The sequence below is a fragment of the Humulus lupulus genome, chromosome 4 (assembly GCF_963169125.1).
Source record: "Humulus lupulus chromosome 4, drHumLupu1.1, whole genome shotgun sequence".
In the NCBI taxonomy this organism is placed as follows: domain Eukaryota; kingdom Viridiplantae; phylum Streptophyta; class Magnoliopsida; order Rosales; family Cannabaceae; genus Humulus; species Humulus lupulus.
Window position 1 is genome coordinate 101,809,565 of NC_084796.1, and position 24,267 is coordinate 101,833,831.

At 38.7% G+C, this 24,267-nt stretch overlaps 1 protein-coding gene across 5 annotated transcripts in view; it reads right to left on the reverse strand.

The window, feature by feature from the left end:
* LOC133830675 (DExH-box ATP-dependent RNA helicase DExH14) overlaps positions 1–24,267 on the reverse strand; it is a 108,431-nt gene that overhangs the window by 39,846 nt on the left and 44,318 nt on the right. For 4 of the 5 annotated variants that reach the window (XM_062260701.1, XM_062260703.1, XM_062260700.1 and 1 more), the window contains 15 exons: positions 22,353–22,427; positions 14,680–14,829; positions 14,292–14,504; positions 13,889–14,044; positions 13,556–13,780; positions 13,372–13,473; positions 13,181–13,261; positions 12,956–13,036; positions 11,277–11,480; positions 11,034–11,150; positions 10,812–10,934; positions 10,340–10,429; positions 10,140–10,265; positions 9,926–9,988; positions 2,102–2,190 (listed from right to left, as the gene is read on the reverse strand). In XM_062260701.1, coding sequence (XP_062116685.1) covers positions 2,102–2,190; positions 9,926–9,988; positions 10,140–10,265; positions 10,340–10,429; positions 10,812–10,934; positions 11,034–11,150; positions 11,277–11,480; positions 12,956–13,036; positions 13,181–13,261; positions 13,372–13,473; positions 13,556–13,780; positions 13,889–14,044; positions 14,292–14,504; positions 14,680–14,829; positions 22,353–22,427 — 1,895 coding nt within the window. The remainder of the gene's footprint in view (positions 1–2,101; positions 2,191–9,925; positions 9,989–10,139; positions 10,266–10,339; positions 10,430–10,811; positions 10,935–11,033; positions 11,151–11,276; positions 11,481–12,955; positions 13,037–13,180; positions 13,262–13,371; positions 13,474–13,555; positions 13,781–13,888; positions 14,045–14,291; positions 14,505–14,679; positions 14,830–22,352; positions 22,428–24,267) is intronic. The other variant, XM_062260702.1, reaches the window with a different exon arrangement.

Here is a 24,267-nt window from a genome sequence, read left to right on the forward strand (position 1 = left end):
CAACATTTGGAAAAGATATATTGTCAAAGGACAGCCATAAGAACAAAATTTCAGGATTTGGTTTTTCGATGCTCATAATCAAACTATCTCACTATTTTACGATGACAGATAAGAGAAAAATCAAAGAAAATCAAATCCCATGATATGATTGTAGCTGTAAATTAGTAATTTCTTTATATAGAAGATTTTTAATTATATTTGTGATTTGTAGTTTATTCTTTAATTAAGAAGATTAGGTGTATAAACCCTATAAATAGGATTGTATCTTTCTAATGAAATAACATAAATAAGAAAAAAAAATTCTCTTGCAAAATTTTAGATGGTATCAGCGCCATAAGATTCTTTCCTTCTCTTTTTTTCCATCGGGTCCATCACCCTTGTCTAGTCCGACCATTCCTTTAGGGTTTTGGTGACATCTCCGGCTCCAGGCGACATCTGCAACTCCAGTCTGGAGTAGCTCCGTTCGTCATCCTTGTCCGGACGCAGGCATAGCTCTCCAACTGTTCCAACCCTCTGCTCGTCGCTCTCATCCGTCGTCCAAGTTTTTCCTCTCACTCCGGCGACATTCGGTCTTCTCAGGCGAAGTCCCAAGCCATCAGACCAATCCTTCTCAGCCTTCGGCTTAGCTTCCTAGCACCCAAGCGATTTCTTAGGCATCTACCCATTCAGTTTTCCCGGTGCGACTCAACCCTTCCTTCGGACTAAATCCCCAACTGTTGTTCCAGGCCCAAGCTGCTGATCCAGGCCCACGTTTTTTCCCCACTGTTCCAGGCGATGTTGTCCTTACCGCTGCTTATCTCATTAATCGCTTCCCCAGTTGGCCCCTTCAGTTCAAGACACCATACTCTATTCTTCAGTCTCTTTACCCTCATATTTCTACAAATATTCTGCCAGTCAAAGTTTTTGGCTGCACTGCCTTTGTCCACATGCACTCCCAATACCGGAGTAAACTTGATCCTCGAGACATAAAAACAGTTTTCCTAGGATGTTCTCCTACACAGAAGGGCTACCGCTGTTACTGTTCTCTCACCAAGAAATCCTACACCTTCAGGGATGTCACTTTTTTCGAAAATTCTCCCTGGTTCACTCCCACCTAGCTTCAAGGGGAGCACATCCATCACGAGCAAGAAGCTTAGTGGTCGTGGGGTTTACAATTACCCCTAGATACTTCATTCCCTTCAGAGCCTGATACTCCTCCTCAAGATCATCCATCTTCTTCTGCTTCTGTAGTAAGTCTGGTCAGTCAATATATGCATGATCCATGTCAAGGACATCTCAATGCTGTATACAGAATTCTTAGGTATCTCAAGCAAACACCAGGAAAATGTCTTTTCTTCAAAAAGGCAACCGAAAGGAAGGTTAAAGTATTTACAGATGCAAATTTAGCTGGGTCACTTGATGATAGAAAGTCTACATCTGGGTATTGCACAATTATATGGGGAAATGTAGTGACATGGCAAAGTAAAAAACAAACAATTGTTGCAAGAAGTAACACAGAAGCCGAGCATAGAGCCATGGCCCATGGAGTATGCGAAGCATATAGATTAAACGCCCGTTAAAAGAATTGAAGATTGAATATGAAGGTCCCATTCAACTCTACTGTGCTAATCAATCTACCATTAGTATCGCACATAACCCTATACATCATGATAGAACTTAACAAGTCGAAGTGGATCGTCACTTTATCAAAGAAAAGATTAATGGAGGAACTATCAGCATCAAGTATGTATAGACGGATCAACAGTTGGCTAATATCCTCACAAAAGGGTTATCTGAACGAGTCTTTGATTTTCTAGTAAACAACCTTGGACTCATCAATATTTACAGTCCAGCTTGAGGGGGAGTGTTGACAAATTATGAGCTTTTTCCTTATTTAGATTATTTGTAGCTATCTTGGTGATTTGGTGATCATTCTATAATAAAGAGATTTATGTGTAAAAATTATATAAATAGGGATGTACTCACCGTTTGTAATATACACAGAAAAGAAGAAATAAAAATTTCTCTTTCAAATTTCTATACCCATCTTTCCTATTTTACAATATACAACTTTATCATTTTGTATAAAAAAAAATGAAAGAACAAAAATTGCAAAAATTACCTTGCATTTGCTAAAGCTGTAGAAAGACCTACAAACCGTACTGCACGATCAGTTTGTGATGATATGTATCTCATTCTTGACACAATAACCTGGAATCATAGAGTAGTAAGTGACAAGGTTTTCAGAAAAATAAAGTGGCAAAAAGTCAGTGACTCAAATCGTACCCAATCCCTTGAGAATAACACATGTCCCAACATCAATAAGCTATGACACAAAGCAACAAATAAATAAAGGAAATTTGAGCATATATGCTTTAAAACACCTCATATTTACAATAATTATTATTTTGAAAAAGAAACTTCTTTGTATTAGTGAGAAAAGAATACAAAGAAATAAGATCCACAAAAATCTCAAAGAGCCAACAAAAACTGTACAAAACAAAGAAAAATACCGCATATTTATTAAACATACCCCATAATGCGAAAGTTCGAAAACTATGCTTGAAATTCTAATTTGGACACAAACACACCTCATTATTCCACCCACTCCCTCTCTTCTCTTTTCCTCTCACTAAAAAAAAAGACCAAACCTAAAACCCCTCTATCACCCAACTCTCACTCATTTCAGCAAATATTTTGATATTTCCCTTGTAATACAGCATAATACAACAGAAGAATCAAATTGTCTCCTTAAAAACTCAAAATGTGAGTCCATTAAACCTACGAAAATATTTATGTAATGATATGTATATATATATATATATATTTAAACTAATGCTATATATATTTCACTCTTCTATTTATGTTTTTGTTGTTTTTTTCAAATCAGGAAATCTAGTTTCGATCTGTTATTTCTGCAATTTTTCAATGCGATCGATGTCAATTTGATGAATTCTTTATGCATATATTTTTTAGGGTTTGAATTCGATGCAAATTTGAAATTTCATGAAAAATCAAGTTTTGATGAAACCATTGAACTACCATCAAAACATAATCAACCGTTGAAAAACCCATGTGAAATTCATTATGGGGAAAACATCGAACTCCATCAAAGTAGCATAGAAATATAATAAATATATGTATTCCAACTACTACCATTTAGATTAGCATGGAAACTGCTACCATCGAATTAGCATTGAAGTCAAACTCTCAAGAACATATCATGAAGACTTCATTGAATTGGCATCAATTTTCATCGAAAATTGAATAAATAATAGATCAAACCAAGATTTCCAGATTTAAAGAAAAGCAAAAATATTGCAAACAAAACCACAAAAGCATAATCAGAACAGTTCATTACTACATAAATAGAACATTAGTTTTATAGATTTAAATTGAGATTTTAAGTGAACTTGATTCTTTGTGATTTTTTTTTTTTTTTTTTGAAAAAGAGTCGGAGACCTTTGTCAAAGACTGACCTCCTCTCAAAATTATTGAGAGCCCTCACTTTTGGCGGAGGAATACCGTGGTTACAACACAAGCACAAAACATGCAAGCCACCAAAACACCCACAACAGAACCCCTCCCCCCAAGTCTACAGCCAAAAACTACCCCAATCTTTATTAAGATCCAAAAAGGAAACCCCCGCAAAAATATTGGTTCAGTAGGGGGCATGCACCAAAGGACACCAAACTCAGCCAATACCTTACCCCACACCTCCCTAGCAAAATGACACTCCAGGAATAAGTGTCTAGTTGATTCCCTTAAAATCTTACAACAAACACACCAACTAGGGGATAAACAATGATAGGGTCTCCTCTTCTGCAAGTTATCATGGACATTCAACCTATTCTTGAAAACCAGCCAACCAAACACTTCAACTTTTGAGGGAGAAACATTTTTCCACAAACTCTTTGCCCACTTCTCTTACGAACCCATGTGAGCATAACTTAACCTCCAAAAGGCTAACCTGCAAGAGAATATTTCACTAGTGTCAGAAATCCACGCCCTTTTTTCCTTTAAGATTGTCAACAGAGCAACACTCTCCAACAACTGAAACAATTGAGTGAGACTAGGGACCTCCCAATCAAATAGATTCCTTATGAAACGCAAATCCCACCCCCAGCCTCCCAAACCTCCCTCACCCCCAGGAACCATCAAATCCTTAATCAAATAGTTATTGGCCTTGGAAAGCATAAATAAGTCAGGAAATTGATGCTTTAAAGGAATATCGTTTATCCAAACATCCTCCCAAAACCGAATCCGATCCCCCTTCCCAACCTTGAACCTGACCAACTAACTATAATCCTCATAAAGAGACGAAATATCTTTCCAGGGACCACAAACAGACAACCTCCCCCTCTACTAGTATCCCAAAACCCTCCATCCCCCCATACCTACTCTTCACCACCCTATGCCACAAAAACTTGTTTTCCAACGGAAACCGCCACAACCATTTCATGACCAACGCCTTGTTTCTCAAGTCCAAGTTACCAATGCCAAGCCCACCGTGACCCCGTTATTTACAAACTTCCTTCCAAGAGACAAGGTGGTCGGAACCAGAGTGATCCGCACCTTCCCAAAGAAAATCTCGCATCAACTTCTCCAAAACTTCCACTACGCCCTTGGGAATACGAAAAAGTGACAGATAGTACACCGGAATAAAAGGTAAAATCGCTTGAATAAGAGTCAACCTACCACCCCTAGACACGAAAGCACACTTCCATCCAAGCGTTTGGCACATCTCGAATCCACGGGCTCCCAAAAATCTTTAGAACGAGGGGAAGCACCCAAAATTAACCTCAAATACTTCATAGGCCACTGACCCGCCTCACACCCGATCTCCTTACCTCGAAGCTCCACTGTCTCCTCATCCAAGTTAATCCTTAACAACTGACATTTCTACACATTAATAGATAATCCAGAGACAACACTAAAAGCTTTCAGAATATCAAGAAGAATTGACAAAGACTTTGTATCATCAACAAAGAAGCTCGTAACATCAGCGAACTGAAGATGACCGACCTCTATCCTTTCCCAATTTGAAGCCTCTAAAAGCTGAAACGCTCTCAGCCTTATCCACCATCCTACCCAAGACGTCTACAACCAAGGTAAACAAGAAAGGTGAAAGGGAATCCCCTTGGCAAAAACCTCTAGATCTCTTAAATTTCCCCATTGCTCTCCCATTTAAAAACACAGAGAAGGATGTAGAAGACAAACACCCCAACATCTATTTCCTCCAAACTTCACCAAAACCTTTCTTATCCAGAAAGCCCCAATCCACACAATTGTAAGCTTTAGCAAAATCAATTTTGAACACCCACCCCGTTTTACCTTTACTCCGATACTCCTCCACTACCTCATTAGCCACCAACATTGTGTCCAAAATATGCCAGCCCTCCACAAATGCTCATTGAGTCTCTGCTATCGTGTCAAAAAGAACTCGAAGTCGACCAGCCAACACCTTCGAGATGATTTTGTACATACTAGTGACCAAACTGATTGGCCTAAAGTCCCGCACACGACAACTATCCAACTTCTTAGGAATAAGGCAAATATAAGTCTCATTGGTCTTCCTGTGAATAACTCCATCTTTAAAGAAACAATCGAAGACCGCTAAAAGATCACTCTTGACTGTGTCCCAATTCTCCTGATAAAATGTCATTGAAAACCCATCCAGACCCGGAGCCTTAGACCCATCACATTCAAACATTGAACGCCTAATTTCCTCCTCATTAAAAGGCCTCTCAATGAGAGAAGCCAAAAATGAAGGAATAGGCTCTCAAGAGATGCCCTCCACCCCTATCCATTTCCTATAAACCGAGGAATACAACGAAGAGTAAAAACCCACAATAGCCTCTTCAATATCGTCATCTTTATCAAGGATAGTTCCGTCCTCTTGCTCAATTCTTGATATAAAATTCCTTTCTTTTCAAGCACTAAGAATACTATGAAAAAGCTTGGAATTAGAATCCCCGTCTTTAGCCCATTGACATTTCAACTTAAACCAAATGCCTATTTCCTCTTCAAAAACTATCTGCTGCCACTCTTTCTTAATCTTCCTTCATTCCAAAAGAAATTGATCGTTCCGTTGGCCCCCTTCCTCTTTTCTGTCCGGCTTGAACATCCGTCTTTCCAATGACTGTTTAAGCAATGTTCTTGACCCAAAAACCTCCCGATTCCACCCCTTGACTTTATCTCTAATCGAAGACAACTTGTCCATGAAGCCATGCCCCGGTCAACCCATCAACTTAGATGAATTCCACTACTTCTGACATAGGACAAGGAATTCCTTATGCTAAAGCCAAGAATTATCAAATCTGAATGGACTGGGGCCCCACGAGGGAGGATTAGGGCCTAACACAATGGGACTATGATCCGATACAATACGAACCACCACCTCCTGACGAACAAAAGGATAAAAATCTGTCCATAAGGGCAAGAATAAAAATCTATCAAGCCTACAACAAATAGACCTTTGTCTGAAATTCGACCACGTAAATCGACCATTATGGAGTTTGGGATCCATCAGGCTCAGCTCTCTGATCAGCGCATCAAATTTCTTCATGCTTTTAGTATTAGACACACTGTTAAGTTTCTCATCTGCTCTCCTAATCACATTAAAATCTCCCCCCACACACCAATGATTGCCAAAAATGACACTCAATCCAGCTAACTCATCCCAAAAACCATCCCATTTTCCATATGCCACAGGACCATAAACACCAGAGAACCACCAAGGATCCTCGACATCAATGCGGACAAAAACCGAAAAATCCCCCACCAGTGAATCCATAACAGTGACAGTCCGAGAATCCCAAGCCACTAAGGTCCCTCCTGATCTTCCTAAAGCCTGCTGAAAAATCCAGGCTTTAAATATGGACCGCCAAATACTCCCCACAAACCTCCTATCTATTTTAACCTTTTTCACCTCTTGAAGAACGATCAAGTCAAGATTAACCTTGCAAATGGTTTCTTTAATTGCCTTCTGCTTCTCTTTATTACCACTACCCCTCACGTTCCAGGATAAAATCTTCATGAGAATTTATGACACCCCTCCACTTTCTTTTTCTCATAATTGACATTAAATTTCAGTTTCCTTAGTTCATGGTGACTCTTCTTAGACAGAATAGAAGTGCTGCCTACCTGTTTCTCTCGTTGATCATTAACCAGTAGTGTAATTCCCAAAGAATCCATGACCTTAAGTAGCCTAGAAGAGTCATCTGACCTGTCTACCTCTTCATTAATATTTTCCTCTTTACCAATATCCTCTTTCCCTAATCCGAGTTCGTCGCAAGCCTCAATCCCTTCCACCTCATTTTCTTCATTCCACAACCTTCTAGCATGCACCACAATGTCTTCCACTTCCTCCTTGTCTGCTTCAGAATCCATGTCCATATCCTCCTCTCCAGAGCTGCAAGGTTCAGACTGGCCTTCTACCAAAGGAAAGATACGATCGTCCTCTTCCATTTCTTGCCCTGTAAACGTCAATCCCTCTCCCTGTTCTTCCGAAAGAAACGTGCTTTCTGCAAATGAAACTTTTGGCTTTCGGTAATACACTTTCAGGCATGTAGCCATTTCCTCTGGGTTCGACTCCTCCTCTCCCGAATTTTGGGGTGAAACGCAGTGTTTTCTAGGAGGAATACCCTTCGTATCAGTCCAAAAATAGACTTTACCTTTGCAGAAGGCCTCACGGTCCTTGGGGCAGCTAGCCAAAAGAGAATGTTGAATCGGGCCTGGAGAAACTCAGTCATTCTCAATCCCCTGAAGGCCCATCTCCATTCCCAAGTAAATTGGAATGAAGAGAGCCCTAAAAGAGTGAAAGACCACTTTAAATGAACAAATCCTATTCTCCAATTTCAAGGCCCAGCCCAAACTACTCTTAAAAAGACCAATCTGGTATTTCAACTTGGGGCACGTGGCTTTTTCAAATTCTTCAAGACCTAACCACGTGCCATCCTTATTCCTCTCTCCAGTCGATAAGTTTGAAAGTAGCCGATTAAAGATACCCTTTAATGGGGAACAAAAATCACGTAATTCTATCCCTTTAGATCCGTGATAGATATCCCGAGAATCCGGCCTCAGATTTTGCCAAGAATGCGACTGAATCCTTCCCTTGTCGTCCTCCGACGGCAACTTGGCAACTGCAAAATCAGTCGCCGCCCCTGCCTCGCCAGACAGTTCCGCTTCCTCTGCACCAATTGTCAACCCCACCACCCCTGATTCACCTTTCGGCCCTTGCGAACTCTTTCTGACCCAAACATTCCCACCGCGTCTACTAGATTGTTCATTCGACTCTCTTAACTTGAATAATCTTAAAGAAATAAAATTACCATCACAGGGAAAAATGATAGAGGCAGGAATGAAGCCTCTAGGATGTCCAACTAACCTTAATCTGGCAACAGACCCATCTTTCATCTCTAATGACCGTTTGTCCACAGCCATCAACCCACCCCACAAGTCTTCTATCACCTTAAACACATGAATATTCCATATGTTCAACAGTATCCCATCAACCCCAATCCAGTTGTGATAGCATCTGATTTTCTTCTCATTCAACTGTGAGCTCTAGCTCCAAGAGAAAGCAGAGACCTTTGTGTCGTTCGAAAAATTCATCTCCCCTCTAGAAATCAAATTTTGCTGCATGGATACAGAGGGACACCAAAGGATAGCTCTATCATTCGACATAAAAGACAGTTCAACATGTTCCCCTAAAAGCTTTTGAATACCTCCCAGAATAGAATCCCAAGCAGGACTTCCAGATTGAATCAACATCACGGCATGGCCATTCGTGCACGAAAATCCAAGAATGGCAGTTTTCGTATGGTTATCAGCGCAATCACCTTCACCCTTCTCTGACACCACAACCGCCCAAGACTTCTTTGAAACCCTAGAATCTTTAAAGGTTCTCCTTCATGGTTCCTTTTCCAATCTTCCAACAATGAGGCATTTATTCATCTCCTTCCAGCTTGACTCCCATCCCTCATCTGGTATAATAACGCTACTGACAACGTTATTTTTTAGCGTGGAAACTTTGAGGAAAACACCTATGAAATTCCTAAAGCATTCAATAACCGCATTTAGATTGTTGTTTCTGAAAGAACGCTTGAAACCCATCCTATTCTCAACCTTCAAAGACAAAAGCCTCCTGATCTCTCCAGTCAGTCACCTTGCTTCGTCTAGTGGCAGTGAAATCTCGTAACCTGACAACCTAGTTCTTTCACATAAACAGACAGCCTCTCCATCAGTAGAGAGAGCTAACATGAAAACTTTATGTTATGTTCTGAAGCTCCAATATCAATTATTGGAACTATCAAGATCAAAACCACCATTTCGTCCAATTCCAGTAGGGAAAAGGGGTTTCTTATTCCCATAACTAGTGGGGTTATGAGAAGCTCTCCTTGCCCTCATACTAGCATACTGACTGTCCTAACACAAGAATTTACAAGATGGATAATGCAAAACAACTGTCATGTCAAAGTATGCTACACCCACATGAAAAATTGAGTTATTTTAATTGATTCTTTGTGATTTTTACAATAGAAATGTCAACAAAATTGCTTAAATGAGCGTGAGAATTGGATGAGAGGGGGATTTTAGGTTAGTGTTTTCTTGTTTTAGTAAAAGGGAAAGAGAAGAGTGAGAAAAGGATAGAAATTTGTGTGAGGCGCATTTTGGTCCAGAATCGTTTTACAAGCATAGTTAATAAATTTGACTCAACGGGTATTTTTAAGCATAGAAGCTCAAATTTTCCTAAATAAATACAAAACCAATCGAGGCTAGCTAAATATATTGAGTGGGTGTGTCTATGTAAGTGGTTCGAGGTTTATATCCCCGTAAATGTATCCTACAAGAAGATAGGAAAAAAAAAAGAAAAATAATAATGAACCAGGTGCTAATTTTATAAAATAAAATGCTTGTGTATATTATATTTGTTAGCATGTACCTCAAGGATTGGTCCACGGTCAGCCCCCAATAAGTGGATCTCATCCAAAATCACTAGACCAACCTATTGAACAAGTACACATGTTAATACAAGCAGGCTGAAGGTACATTATGATCTAGTAGTTTCAATCGTAATACCTAAAAATGGATAAACAATGAAAGAAAATAAACAACTCTTACAAGAAAAATTAACATATGAAAGTGAATGAATGCACCTTTTTCACATAATTTCGACTATGCCAATTACGACTAATACCATCCCACTTTTCAGGAGTAGATATAATGATATCTGCTGACAAGAGAGCCATCAAATCTGGAGTATAATCTCCAGTCATTTCCACCTAGGGAAAACATTTTGCTTTATCAGCATCAAATCCCAAATATCTTAGTTTGGCTAACAGATCAAAAAATTCACCATCTCCTTCTTAAGCTGACGAACAAGCCCTTTTCGCCAATCATTCATTCTTTCACGAACAATAGCCTTCAAAGGTGCTATGTAAATAACCTATACCAAAAAAAAAAATTCAACACACCACACTTTTAGGTGAAGCATCTAGAACTCGACACAACAGGAAACTAACATAGCAGTTCAATGCTAAATATATTGCAAAATACTATAATATATGGAAATTTGAACAAATAACAGACTTAAATAGGAAACATATGACAGAATTCATACAGAAAAGTAAATTATACAGTTTAACGATATTTAATGTAGCTGATGATGAGAAATGGAAATGGAAATTGGCAAGGCTATAATGAACCCAATTTTGACTGGAATATGAATCACTAAGATCAGAATGAGTACCTCAAGTTGTCTATATGGACAATTATGTTATCTTGTTCCACAATTGCAATATATTGCATAGAAAATTTAAAATATGTACCTTCATATCAGGCTGAGTGTTGAAGAGGTGAAGCATAGCCAGCTCGGCTGATATAGTTTTTCCACTTCCAGTGGGAGCTCCTAGTAGAACATTACTATCTGTGTGGTATAGAACATGAAAAGCCTGCCGGTTCCAAAAAAAATATTACAAATTAATTTCTATATAATCTAATGTACTGTAAATCAGAGCTAATCTATATAATATATATATAAAGAAAATAACCTGTGTTTGTATTGGATTAAAATGGGAAAATTTGTACAAGGCTTCATATGTACTCTTTCCAAGTGCAGTTACTGGAAGAGGTTTCAAATCTAGTAGTTCCGTGTGGGAAGTACGAGCCTGTAAAAGCAAAGATTTATATTAGACAGACCCTAACTGTATGATTAATGTCCATGCACAACCGATAAAATTTGATTGTATCTGATAAGTTGAAGGGGAAAGAAAAAAAAAGGAGAAAGAGAATACCTCAGGAAGTGCAAGTTTTGAGAAAGATATGGTATAGAAAGCCTCTGCTTGCAACCAAGAATCAGAAACAGCACGAATGTAGTATTGTGGTGGATGTGGTTCAAATATAGGCACTGTGAAAGAAAGCTTCTGTGGTTCCCCTTTTGACATTCGCTTTGTTAGGGTAAAAAGCTCCGAGTGATAGATGTGATCATTTTCTGTATCCTGTTCAGAGTAATTCAAAAGGTACCTTATAATCATGAAAATTTGCAATCTTTTCATTCTTTCTTAGAAAACAAACAACATTAGTGAAATACATAAGCTAAAGGCAAGAACAAGAAAGTAACAGCTGATCATAATAATGCAGCTTTTTTTTTTCTTCCACAAAAGAAATGAAAGATGAATATAGAAACAAGTCCTATAGACAATATCCGTTGTGTTTTAATTAAAATTTGTGTTTCTAATAAAAAAAAAATATACCATGAACTTATATACAAATTTCACTCTTTCGATACATATTGAGTGACCAAAAGAGGGTTTTCTCAAAAAGCACCTTTCTATCTTTAGATTCACATTACTACACTTTATACTAGAGTATACAAGGGTCAGTTTGGTAAAATATTTAGAAAAGGTAAAAGCTGTTTTTTGAAAAATTCTGCAATAAAGATGTTTGATAAATAGACAAAAAATTAACTTAATAAATAGTTTACGCAGAAGTTAAAGCTAAAATCTAAAGTTGATACAACCTAGCTTCAAATTTTTGCATAGAGAAGAATCTATAAATATTTTATACATTTACTTATTTATTATATAAATTATTTCAAATAAAATATTTGAAATAAATATAATATAAAATAGTTAAATCCTAAATATTTTTTATTTTGTTCTGAAAAATATTTTATATTTATCAAATAATTTAAAATGATCTTTTATTTTAGTAATTTTATGTTACCTTGTGTTTTATCGAAATACATACTTGGTACCTTATGTTTTCAATAATGCTTATTTGGTACCCTTTAATTTAAAATTATACATATTTGGTAATCTGAACTCAAATTTGAACAATAAAATTTTATCAATATGACCAAATTGCCCTCAATTATATGTAATTAAGTAATTAAATTTGAGTTTGAAACCCATATAATTGAGGATAGTTTAGTTATATTGATAAAATTCTATTGATCAAACTTAAGTACAAGGTACCAAATATGTACGATTTCAAATTACATGAACATTATTGAAAACATAAGGTACCAAGTATGAATTTTTATAAAACACAAGGTACCAAATGAGTATATACCCAATTTTATATCAACAAACTACTCTAATTGTAGAGTTTGTAATTATTTTTGTATCTCCCAATATTTTAAAATTATAATTTACCAAACATAATAATTTTATGGTTTAGCAGCTTTTACCCATAACACAGCTAAACTTGATTGTTACACAAGTCATTGACCCAAAGTGCATTTTAGAATAAAATCTTACTCTTATGGTTGATAAGACTTTAGTCAAAAGAGTGACATTAGCGTATAAAGTATAAACTGAAATCGCAAAGCATATTTTTGTTATCATCAGATACCAGAGAAAGAAAGTACGATATAGCAAAAATACAAGGAGCATTTTTGTGTTACAACTATATAGCATCTATAATAAAATCATAAAATGGAAAGTTTCAGAAAAGGTGATCATATCAGCACCTCAACCAGAATCCACCAGCGTTGTGCAGTACCATGAAAACGATCCTTCCATATGAAATCTGGTGTTATGAGCAAAACCACCTGTTCATAGAAATTTATTATCATACCAAAAGAAAGATGGAAAAAAACAGATTCTATTCGACATGATTTAATAAATAAACAAACTGATAAAACAACTCTGATAGAATCTAGCAGATAAATTATGATTTCCAATCAAGTGGCTACCTTCAAAACAGTTCTGGTAATTGGACTTATAGTCGCTGATAACTGGATCCATGGGAAATATCCTAAATATTGCTTAACCACCTTCAATTAAGCCAATAATAAAAAAGAAAGGTTAAATGATAAATATTGTATGTCCAGCATGGTAACAGCTTCTAGTGGATTGTTCGATGAAAAAAAAAAGCAAAAGTTACCCTTCCTCCTGGTGCGTAACGAACCAGTGCCCCAATATCTTTTTCTTGCATATCTTGCAAGCGATATAGGTCAGCTCCTCTTTCCTCCAGCTTTCGCAGAACCTGGACAAATGAAGAAACACAGTGAAAAACTATTCAGTGTTAGTACAGGTCACGTAAATTATCAAGCATTATGCTGACAAACCTCTGATGAAATATCCTTCTCAAATTGTCGGAGGGGATGTAAATGGGACCAAATTTGGCGATCCACAGCCTTGCAATATTCCAACATGAACAATGTCATCTCGCACCAGCCTTTGCGTAAACAAATTTCAAATAGAGCCCGCATAATACGAGCCAAGCTTGCACTTATATAAGCAGCATCAGAAACCAAAGAAAAGCTATCAATTGAGCCACGAGATATATATAACTGCAAGTCACAAACCACTGTATCAATTACTAAATATTACTTTTTCTTTCTCATTTTATCTACAAATCATTTACTTGAAAAATGTATCAATTTCTGAGCTAAAGTAACCTGGATGAGAATAGCGATTTTCCCATATTTATTTGAAGGACCACCCTTAATCTCTAATGGACAGGACGTACGTGCCAACGTCTCCAGCTCATTCTGCTCCTCTTCTCGAACAACAATATTCTCAAATTCAGAAGAATGCGCAACCATGTCAATCACCTAAACCAGCATTATACCAACAATACAAAAAATTTGAGTATATAGAAGAGGAAAAGAAAAATATAAGGTAAGAGATTTTATTTCCTAGAACTAAAAACCCAAGACAAAAGATGACTTATTACCAAATAGTGGATGATCAGAATTTATTTCCTGCAAGATTGTGTTGATACTAGAAAAAACTAATCACTTAAAGTAAATCTTAAAACAGTAAGCATCATGGTAATAAACACAGCACATCAGAACTAACCTCGCTGTCACTCATATGTCGTCTCAACATTTCATTGTAAGTTTCAACACTAGAGTACTGAATATAAAAGTGACTAGCAATGCGGCCCAGCTCTGTACAGTAAAAGTTGCCACTTTTTTCATCAAATCGCATCATCTTTGCTTTGTCAAGAGCACGTGCAGCATCTGTTACAAGAGCTCTTTGCTTTAAGCTCAAAGTCGGATCTGCCATGACCTGCCAAATAGCCAAGCAAAAGGCCCTTTTTAGAAGCATCCATGCTATAGAACAACCAAAAGAAAAACCTTACAAAATATTTCCCATAACATAGCAACCAAAAACTCAGTTATGTCCATACTCCACAGGACCATAATATTGCATCAAAAACGAAATACCCATGAATATACAATACCTCATCCCAGCCAATACCGTATGCCAAAGGATTCTGTCTCATCCTAATAAAAAGGTAAGTATACCCAAGCCACGCACAAGCTTCCTTGACATTAGTCACAGTGCCCAATGCTACCTCTGCATTTAAATTGTCTTTCAAGGAGCTAATAAACTGCAAAACCAAAAAGGCACTTTATAAATGAAAATGAAACCAATGATAACAAACAGATATAATCATCCAAACCACCACACCTACAACCCCAAAAAGGAAACACCAAACTAAAATGTTAAGAAGACTGAAAAATCTTTAGAACACCAGCACAAAGTTATTTTTATGTTATGTGAGGTGAAAAGAATTGTATTCATTCTAATTTTTCATTGAAAATAATACATATTTATACACAAACTAGTGAAGCTATCTAAGGAAACTAGGTAAATTAGGATCTCTAAAATTAATGTAATTAGCCAACTATGTGACAGCTATATACACGCTGTAACAATTTTTTTTAAAAGAATCAGACATATGTTGGTAATAGTAAATTGAAAAAGAACAAAAGGGAACCTAGGCTAGTGTATATCATGTTTATAGTTGTATATCTGATTCTTAGGAAATATTTTCTTATTTGTGATATTGTACATCTGACAGTTGTAGGTATTATCTAAACCCTGATTTTTAGTAGATATTTTAGGGAATTTTCTACAACTTTTCTATATATTTTTACGATTGAAATGAAGAGAAAGACTTATCGCAAAACTCAGAGGGCAGTGAAGACACAATCCTCTTCCTGGAAATTTTTATTTTTTTTCTCTCCTTCCACTCCGGATGCCTTCTCCAGCACCAGCCACTCCAGTCAATCTCCGGCATCTTCCATGCCTCTCCATTCCAATCAGTCGCCCAGCCTCCATCATCCTCCAGCCTCTTACGACCAATCCCAAAGACCATATTCCTATTCAGATCAATCCTTATTCCCAAAATCCTCCATTCCAATCAAACCCTAAAGTCCTCCATTACCAATCAATCCCTAAAATCCCTTCATAGCAGAATCCGAGCAAACCTCCAGGGAGTCATCCACGACTAATCCCTCTCCTGTTGCACCCATAACCTCTAGGCTAACTCCATCCCCTGCTGAAAGCAATTTTGTTCCCATCATCTCTCCCAAACTAAATGACCAAAACTATCTTCAGTGGTCACAGTCAATGATGATGTTCATAAGTGGAAGGAGAAAAGATGAATACCCTACAGAAGATATCCCAAAGCCAGATTCAACTAGTGTTGAATACAAAACCTAGAGAGCCAAAAATAATATAGTAACGTCATGGTTAATTAATTTTATGATACTGAAATAGGAGAAATTTTTTGGCTATATACCACAGCAAAAGATATATGGGACGCAGCACGTGAAACTTTCTCTAGTAGTGAGAACAAAGCCGAGCTTTTTCATGTGGAAAGTACACTGCAGAACTTTTGTCAAGATGAGAACATTGTTACAGTTTATTACACAACTCTTACTTGTTATTGGCAGTACCTTGGACTTATTTGAGACACATGAATGGAAGTGCAATGAAGATCAAGCATATTTCAAAATGATTGTAGAGAAGAAACAAGTCTTTAAATTTTTGAAGGGGCTGGAAAAATCTCTCGATGAAGGCGCAGAATTCTTGGAACCAAGCCTCTTTCTAGTTTGCGCCTTCTCAGAAGTTTGAACAGAGAGTCGAAAACGGGTCATGTTGGGACAACCTCAACCTGCCTTCACCCCTGAAATTCCAGCTTTAGCAGCTGCCAAAGATAATCCGCCAGACTCAGGTGCCTTCGCTGCTCGAAACAATTTTCAAAATAACAATCAAGGCAGAAAAGGTAGCCCATGGTGTGATCATTGTCGAAGACCTGGCCACTTCAAGGAAACCTGTTGGAAGTTGCATGGAAAACCCGCTATTTGGAAGCCAAATCGAGATCACGAAGCAAAAGGGAATGTTGTCGTATTTGAAACACTTCCATCTGCCCCTTTCAGCAAGGAACAATTAAAACTTCTCCAGCATCTCATACAAAAGGCCAATGTTTCCACACAAAGCTCCCACAGTTCGGCACTTCATGCAGCCAAATCCTCCTCCTCTTGGATTGTTGACTCAGGCGCAACCGATCAGATGACAAGTGATAGATCACTTTTTACAACTTACTCTTCTTGTCGCAGCATTCCAACAGTATGTATTGTGAATGGTACACATGCCAAAGTAGTTGGCACTGGAACTATCTGTCTCTCAAATAATCGCACTCTCCAATCTGTATTATTTGTGGCTGAATTTGACTGCAATCTTATATCTCTTAGTAAGCTGAATCAAGATTTAAACTTTGCAACTAAATTTCTCTCTAAATTATGTGTTTTTCAGGACTTGAGCTCGGGGAGGATGATTGGCAATGCTGATTTCCATGCAGGCCAGTACATTGTAGATGTCAACAACCCTTCAAACCATATTGTCAGTTATCAATCTCAATTGAGTCATAATCTCATGTTTGCTAGTAAATTTAATAAGGAAAGTGAGATCATGATGTGACACTTTTGTCTAACTCATCCGAGTTTTCTATTATTTGAAATGTTTGTTTCCATCCTTATTCATCAATAAAAATCTCAATTTATTTCATTGTGAAGTTTGTCAATTAGCAAAGCATACTAGGAACACTTATTCACCATGATCATACAAACCCAGTACCCTTTCTCCTAAATTCATGGTGCTATTTGGGGAGTGTGTCGTATTCCTAGAATGATTGGTGCTAGATGGTTTTTACTGTTAGTAGATGATCATACACGACTGTGCTGGATATTTCTTATGAAAGAATAATCAGAAACCCAGCACCCTTTCTCCACAAGTTTTTGGGAACCCATTGTTTCGAGGTGCGCAAAACGTCTGGATGGGTGGAAGTGTGCTTTCCTATCTAGGGGTGAAAGGTTGACTCTCATTCCGTCAATTATTTCTTCTATCCCGGTGTATTATTTCTCTTTTTTGCATTCCTAAGGTAAGTCAGGTTCCGACCGCTTGGTCTCTTGGCGGGAAGTTAGTAAATAGCGAGGTCATGGTGGTCTTGGTATCGGTAGTCTAGATTTGAGGAACAAGGCATTTCTCATGAAACGGCTGTGGAGGTTTCCTTTGGAAAGCAAGGCTTTGTGGCATAGGGTGGTGAAGAGTAGGTATGGGGTGGATGGAGGCTTTTGGGACACTGGTAGAGGGGTGAGGTTGTCTGTTCGGGGTCCTTGGAAAGATATTTCGGCTTTGTATGAGGACTATGGCCAGCTGGTCGGGTTAAAGATGGAGAGGGGGATAAAATTCTCTTTTGGCAAGACGTTTGGATCAACGATGCTCCTTTAAAGTCTCAATTTCCTGATTTATTCATGCAGTCCAAGGTTGATAACTGTTTGATCAAGGATTCGATTGTCTTAAGGGGTGAGGAGAGGGTAGGAGGCCTTGGTTATGACTTGCGTTTCAGGAGGAATTTGTTTGATGGGGAAGTTTCTAGTCTTGCTTAGTTATTTCAGTTGTTAGTTTGTTGCTTTGCCGACGATTCTGGAGGGTAGGAGGGTGTGGCTTCTAGACTCTAGTGAGTTCTTTTCTTGTAAGTCAGCCTTTTGGAGGTTGAGTTACGCTCATCTAGGTCTGGAAGAGAGGTGGGCAAAGAACTTGTGGAAGAGTGTTTATCCCTCAAAAGTTAAAGTGTTTGGTTAGTTGGTCTTCACTAATAGATTAAATGTGCACGATAACTTGCAGAGAAGACCTTATCATTGCTTATCTCCAAATTGGTGCGTTTGTTGTAAGAGTGCAGAGGAGTCAGCTAGACATCTTTTCCTGGAGTGTCATTTTGTTAGGGAGGTGTGGGGTAAGGTGCTTGTTGAGTTTGGGGTGTCTTGGTGTATGCCCCCTTCTTGATCTCAGTTGTTTCTATGCCGTTTAGAGGGAGGTAAGAGGGTGTCTCGTTTCTAGCAGAGCACCTTGTTGGCAACTCTTTGGGCTATTTGGCTTGAAAGGAATAGTATATTTGAAGATGTCTTTAGCTCGGTGGAGACTATTTGGGATAAGATCAAGTTTTGGGTTGCAACTTGGGTGTATAGATCTAAATGTTTTGAGGGGGTTTCTTTTTTGGATCTTCATAGGGACTGGGGTAGTTTATGGCTCTAGTGTTGTAGGCATTGGGGTTTTTGGTGGCTAGTTTGGTGCCTTGTTTGTTTTTTTTTCTTGTGTGCTACCACGGTTTTCCTCCACACATCCTCTGCCATATGTGAGGGCTCTCAATATATTTGAGAGGTCAGTCTAAGAAGGCCTTTGTCTCTTTTTCAAAAAAAAAAATAAATCAGACACCAAACACATTCCAACAATTTCATGTCATGATCAAAACCCAATTTAGAGCAAAAATTCAAATCCTCAAAATTGATAATGCCAAAGACTTCTTTAGTTCAAGCCTTGGTCCGAATCTCAAATCTCATGGTGTTGTTCAACAAAGTTCATGTGTTGACACACTGTTGAAATGGTGAGGAAAAAACTGTTTCTCACTGTATATTTTATTTTCTGATATATTGTACAACCTAGGACTAGAGGTATATATAGGAAATACATAAGTAATTACATTAAATACAAGAATAGGTACCGATTCCTATTCCCAGGAATCCCAAAGATCAAAACCATTAAAAACTATTTTCTTCTAACTGTCAACACTCCCCCTCAAGCTGGACTATAGATATTGATGAGTCCAAGCTTGTTTACAAGAAAATCAAATGTTTGTTCAGATAGTCCCTTTGTGAGAATATCAGCAAGCTGTTGATTAGTATGCACATATCTAATGCTGATAACTCCTCTGTCAATTTTTTCTTTGATGAAGTGACGGTCAACTTCCACGTGTTTGGTTCTGTCATGATGTATAGGGTTATGTGCAATGCTGATAGTAGATTGGTTATCACAGTAAAGCTGAATAGGGGCTTCATATTTAATCTTCAATTCTTCTAGTAGACGTTTGATCCATATAGCTTCACACACTCCATGAGCCATGGCTCTATACTCTGCTTCTGTACTGCTTCTTGCAACCACAGTTTGCTTTTTACTTCGCCATGTGGTTACATTTCCCCATACCATTGTGCAATATCCAGATGTAGACTTTCTATCATCAATTGAACCAGCCCAGTCTGCATCTGTGAACACTTCAACTTTTCTCTCAGTTGTCTTCCTGAAAAAAAGACCCTTTCCTGGAGTTTGCTTGAGATATCTCAGAATTCTATACACTGCATTGAGATGTCCTTGACACGGATCATGCATGTATTGACTGACTAGACTCACTGCAAAAGCAATGTCGGGTCTAGTATGTGAGAGGTAGATGAGTTTTCCTACCAGCTGTTGATACTTCCCCTTGTCAACTGGACTTCCTTCAAACATTTTCTTTTTCTCTCCGAGCTCAATTGGAGTTTTGCTGGGTCTGCTTCCGAGCATTCCTGTCTCCTTTAGAAGATCTAGAGTGTATTTTCTCTGTGACACGGAAATACCTTTCTTACTTCTAGCAAATTCCATACCCAGAAAATATTTGAGAGCACCGAGATCTTTGACTTCGAACTCCTTTGCCAACATTTCTTTGATTGAGTTTATCTCCTCAATGTGATTACCAGTGATAATTATGTCATCAACATATACGATTAGTACCGCAATTTTTTCACTTCCCAAGTGTTTGACAAAGAGAGTGTGATCAGTCTGGCCTTGTATGTATCCAAGCCCTTTGACAACTTTCAGGAAACGATTGAACCATGCTCGGGGAGATTGTTTCAAGCCGTAGAGAGATTTGTTCAGTTTGCAAACTATGGTTGTCTTGAGAGATTCTTCAAATCCCGGAGGCTGACTCATATACACTTCTTCTTCAAGTTCCCCATTCAAGAACGCATTCTTTACATCAAGCTGATGTAATTCCCAATCCATGTTAACCGCTAGTGAGAGAAGAACTCTGATAGTGTTGAGTTTGGCAACTGGAGCGAATGTTTCCGTGTAGTCAATTCCATAAGTTTGAGTAAACCCCTTGGCAACTAGCCGAGCTTTGTACCTCTCAATAGATCCATTTGCATTGAATTTGACGGTGAACACCCATTTGCACCCTATTACCTTCTTGTCTGGTGGTAACTCTACTAATTTCCACGTTCCATTATGTTTAAGTGCTCTTATTTCTTCAAGCACTGCTGCTTTCCACTGAGGAGAATCAAGAGCTTCTTCGATATTCCTGGGAATCACAATATTTGATAGATTCGAGGTGAAAGCTTTAAATGGAGATGACAATTTTGAGTAAGAAATGAACTTTGAAATGGGGTGTTGGGTACATGATCTGGTTCCTTTCCTTAATGCAATAGGAATATCTAGATCTGACTGTTTGTCAGATTGGAGAATACCTGGATCTTTTGAGGGAAGCGGTTCCATCACCGGATTGGGCGTTTGACTGTGCTGAGGATTCATAACTTGTTTATTTCTCCTGGAATACACCCGAATCTCTTTCTGTACGGTTTGGTCTTGAGGATGTTCTTCTGGTTCAGTGTTTTTAGGAGAGGTTGGTTGATTTTCTTGTTCAGGAGGGAGAGTCTGGATATCTGGTTCAGAAGAAAGTGGAGTGGAAGAGGTAAATGGAAAAATAGTTATTAAGGGTAATTCTAACCCCCACGACCATTGAGCTTCTTGCTGGTGATGGCTGGACTCCCCCTGAAGCGATGTGGGAGTGAAGTAAGGAGTATCCTCGAAAAATGTGACGTCACATGAGATGAATGTTTTTTTGGTGATGGGACAATAACACCGATAACCTTTTTGGGTAGGAGAGTAACCCAAAAACACAGTCTTAATGGCTCTAGGATCAAATTTACTCCGATGGTGGGAGTGAACATGCACAAAAGCAGTGCAACCAAATACTTTAACAGGTAGAGTATTTGTAGAGATGTGAGGATGTAGAGATTGAAGAACAGAATATGGTGTTTTGAACTGAAGGGGTCGACTAGGGAGGCGATTAATGAGATAAGCAGCAGTAAGGATAGCATCGCCCCAAAGATGTTTAGGGACATGCATAGTGAACATAAGAGCACGAGCTACTTCTAAGAGATGGCGATTTTTGGGTTCAGCAACTCCATTCTGTTGCGGAGTATCAACACACGAGCTTTGATGGACAATCTCATTTTTGAGAAGATAGGGACCAAGAGTGGTATTGAAATATTCAGTACCATTGTCGGTACGGAGTATTCTTATAGGTGTTTGGTACTGTGTTTGGATCATTTGATGAAAGTTCTGAAAAATTTGGCATGTTTCAGACTTACTTTTAAGAAGATAGACCCAAGTGAGACGTGTGTGATCATCAATGAAAGAGATAAACCATCGCTTACCATGAGAAGTATTGACCTTGGAAGGTCCCCATATGTCACTATGAATTAGAGAGAATGGGTTTGAAGGTGTATATATTTTGTGAGGGAACGAAATTCGTGTGTGCTTGGCAAATTGACAAATATCACAATGAAAATCAGTAATATTCTTATTTACAAAAAACGATGGGAATAAGTGTTTTAAATATAAAAAACTTGGATGCCCAAGTCAACAATGTCATAACATAATTGTTTTTGAAACAGAGTTTGAAACAAACGATGAACTTGAACAAGAATTAGAAATAGAACTTGAACCCAAACGTAGTAGAGAAGAGAGCTCGTTAACTGGATGTTGTCCTTCAAAGAAATAAAGTCCGTTATGAACCCTAGCACTGCCAATCATCCTCCCCGATGATAGATCCTGAAATTGACAAGAATTTGACATGAATTTAGCGAAGCAATGATTATCACTGGTTAATTTTTGGACAAAGATTAAATTGCATTTCAAAGAAGGAACATAAAGTACTGATTTAAGAATGAGGTCAGCAGATAATTTAATAGTGCCTATTCCAACAATAGGAGAATGGGTGCCATTTGCAATTGTGACACTAGATTTAGTGGAACATGGAGAATAAGTATCAAACAAATGTGGTAAACCTGTCATGTGATCGATGATCCATGGTGTGTTGGAGGTGGAAGAAAAATTACCAGAGTGTGCAACAGATGCACTATGAGTCTCAAGACCGGAACTGGGTTTTATGGATGATTGACTTAAAAGAGTGTATAGGTGGGCAAGTTGTTCCTTACTGAATGAAGGGGTACCAGCACTATTCTGATCATTGGTACTCTCAGTTTGAGTTTGATAGGCCTTTCTTTCATTTTGGCGGCGAGGGGTCCAATTGGGTGGTTTACCATGAATAACCCAACAAGTAGATCGAGTATGACCGTGACGTTGGCAGTGATCACACCAAGGTCGATCACCCTTACGATTAGGTCGAGGGTCGGGAGTGGATTTGCCATGTGGTGGAGGGCCAGATTTTGATACGAGAGCTGAGCTTTCAATGGGCTGCAGGTCAGGAGTAGTGAGCATGACACGACGACGTGCTTCTTCACGTCTAACCTCAGAGAAGGCTTCTTCAGTGTCATGAAATGGGGCACGACCTACCAGACGACCTCTAACTTCATCAAGATTACTGTTTAACCCCGTAAGAAAGTCAAAGACCCGTTCTTTCTCTAACTGCTGCCGCTGGATTGTAGTGCAGTTAGCACATAGTGGTGTGGTATCCAGATACAAATCGAGCTCCTGCCACAAGTCTTGTAAGTCGGAAAAATATTGGGTAACAGTTTGATTACCTTGCTTGATTTCTTTAAGCTTGGTACGGATTTCGAAAATCTGAGAGGCGTTACCAAGGTCAGAATACATTTTCCGGGCAGCGTCCCACACCTCCTTAGCAGTCTTAAAGAATAGATATCTGCGGCTGATTTTTGAGTCCATTGAATTAATTAACCATGCAAGTACAATAGAATTTTCAGCTTGCCATACCTTGTATGTAGGATCATTGAAAAGTGGTGCAGGGAGATCACCAGTAATGTATCCTAATTTACCACGACCACAAATAACAAGTTTGACAGATTGGGCCTATTGTAAATAATTTTTGCCATCAAGTTTATGGGCTGTAATATTAAGTGAACCACTATCAAGGTTATAAAGAGAGCCCATAGACCCAATGGGCTGACTTGGCTGAGTGTGGGCTGAGTTGGGGTTAGGGTTACCTTCATTGGGCTGGGTTGAGTGAGGCCCAATATTTTGAGAAGTAACCTCCTCACTGTTCGACATCACAGAGAGACTATAGGAAGGCTACGGGGCTGAGAGCTTCTGTGCTGAGAGTGGAGCCGAGAGCTGCTGAGGGCTACGGGGGGCCGACTGTAGCGCCGCCGGACTGGACTGCCGCCGGAATGGACTGGCCGAGACGCTGGAGATGACGCCGGAGAGGAGCGACTGGAGGTTGAGCACCGGAGCAGGTGCCAAATGACTTCGCCGGAGGCCTGGAGTGTCGCCAGACTGGTTTGCGACTGGAAGGAGGGACGACCGCCGGAAAAAATGGAGGAAAGCTGAGAGGGGGACAGAATCGAGCCTTACAGCTCTGATACCATGTTGAAATGGTGAGGAAAAAACTGTTTCTCACTGTATATTTTATTTTCTGATATATTGTACAACCTAGGACTAGAGGTATATATAGGAAATACATAAGTAATTACAT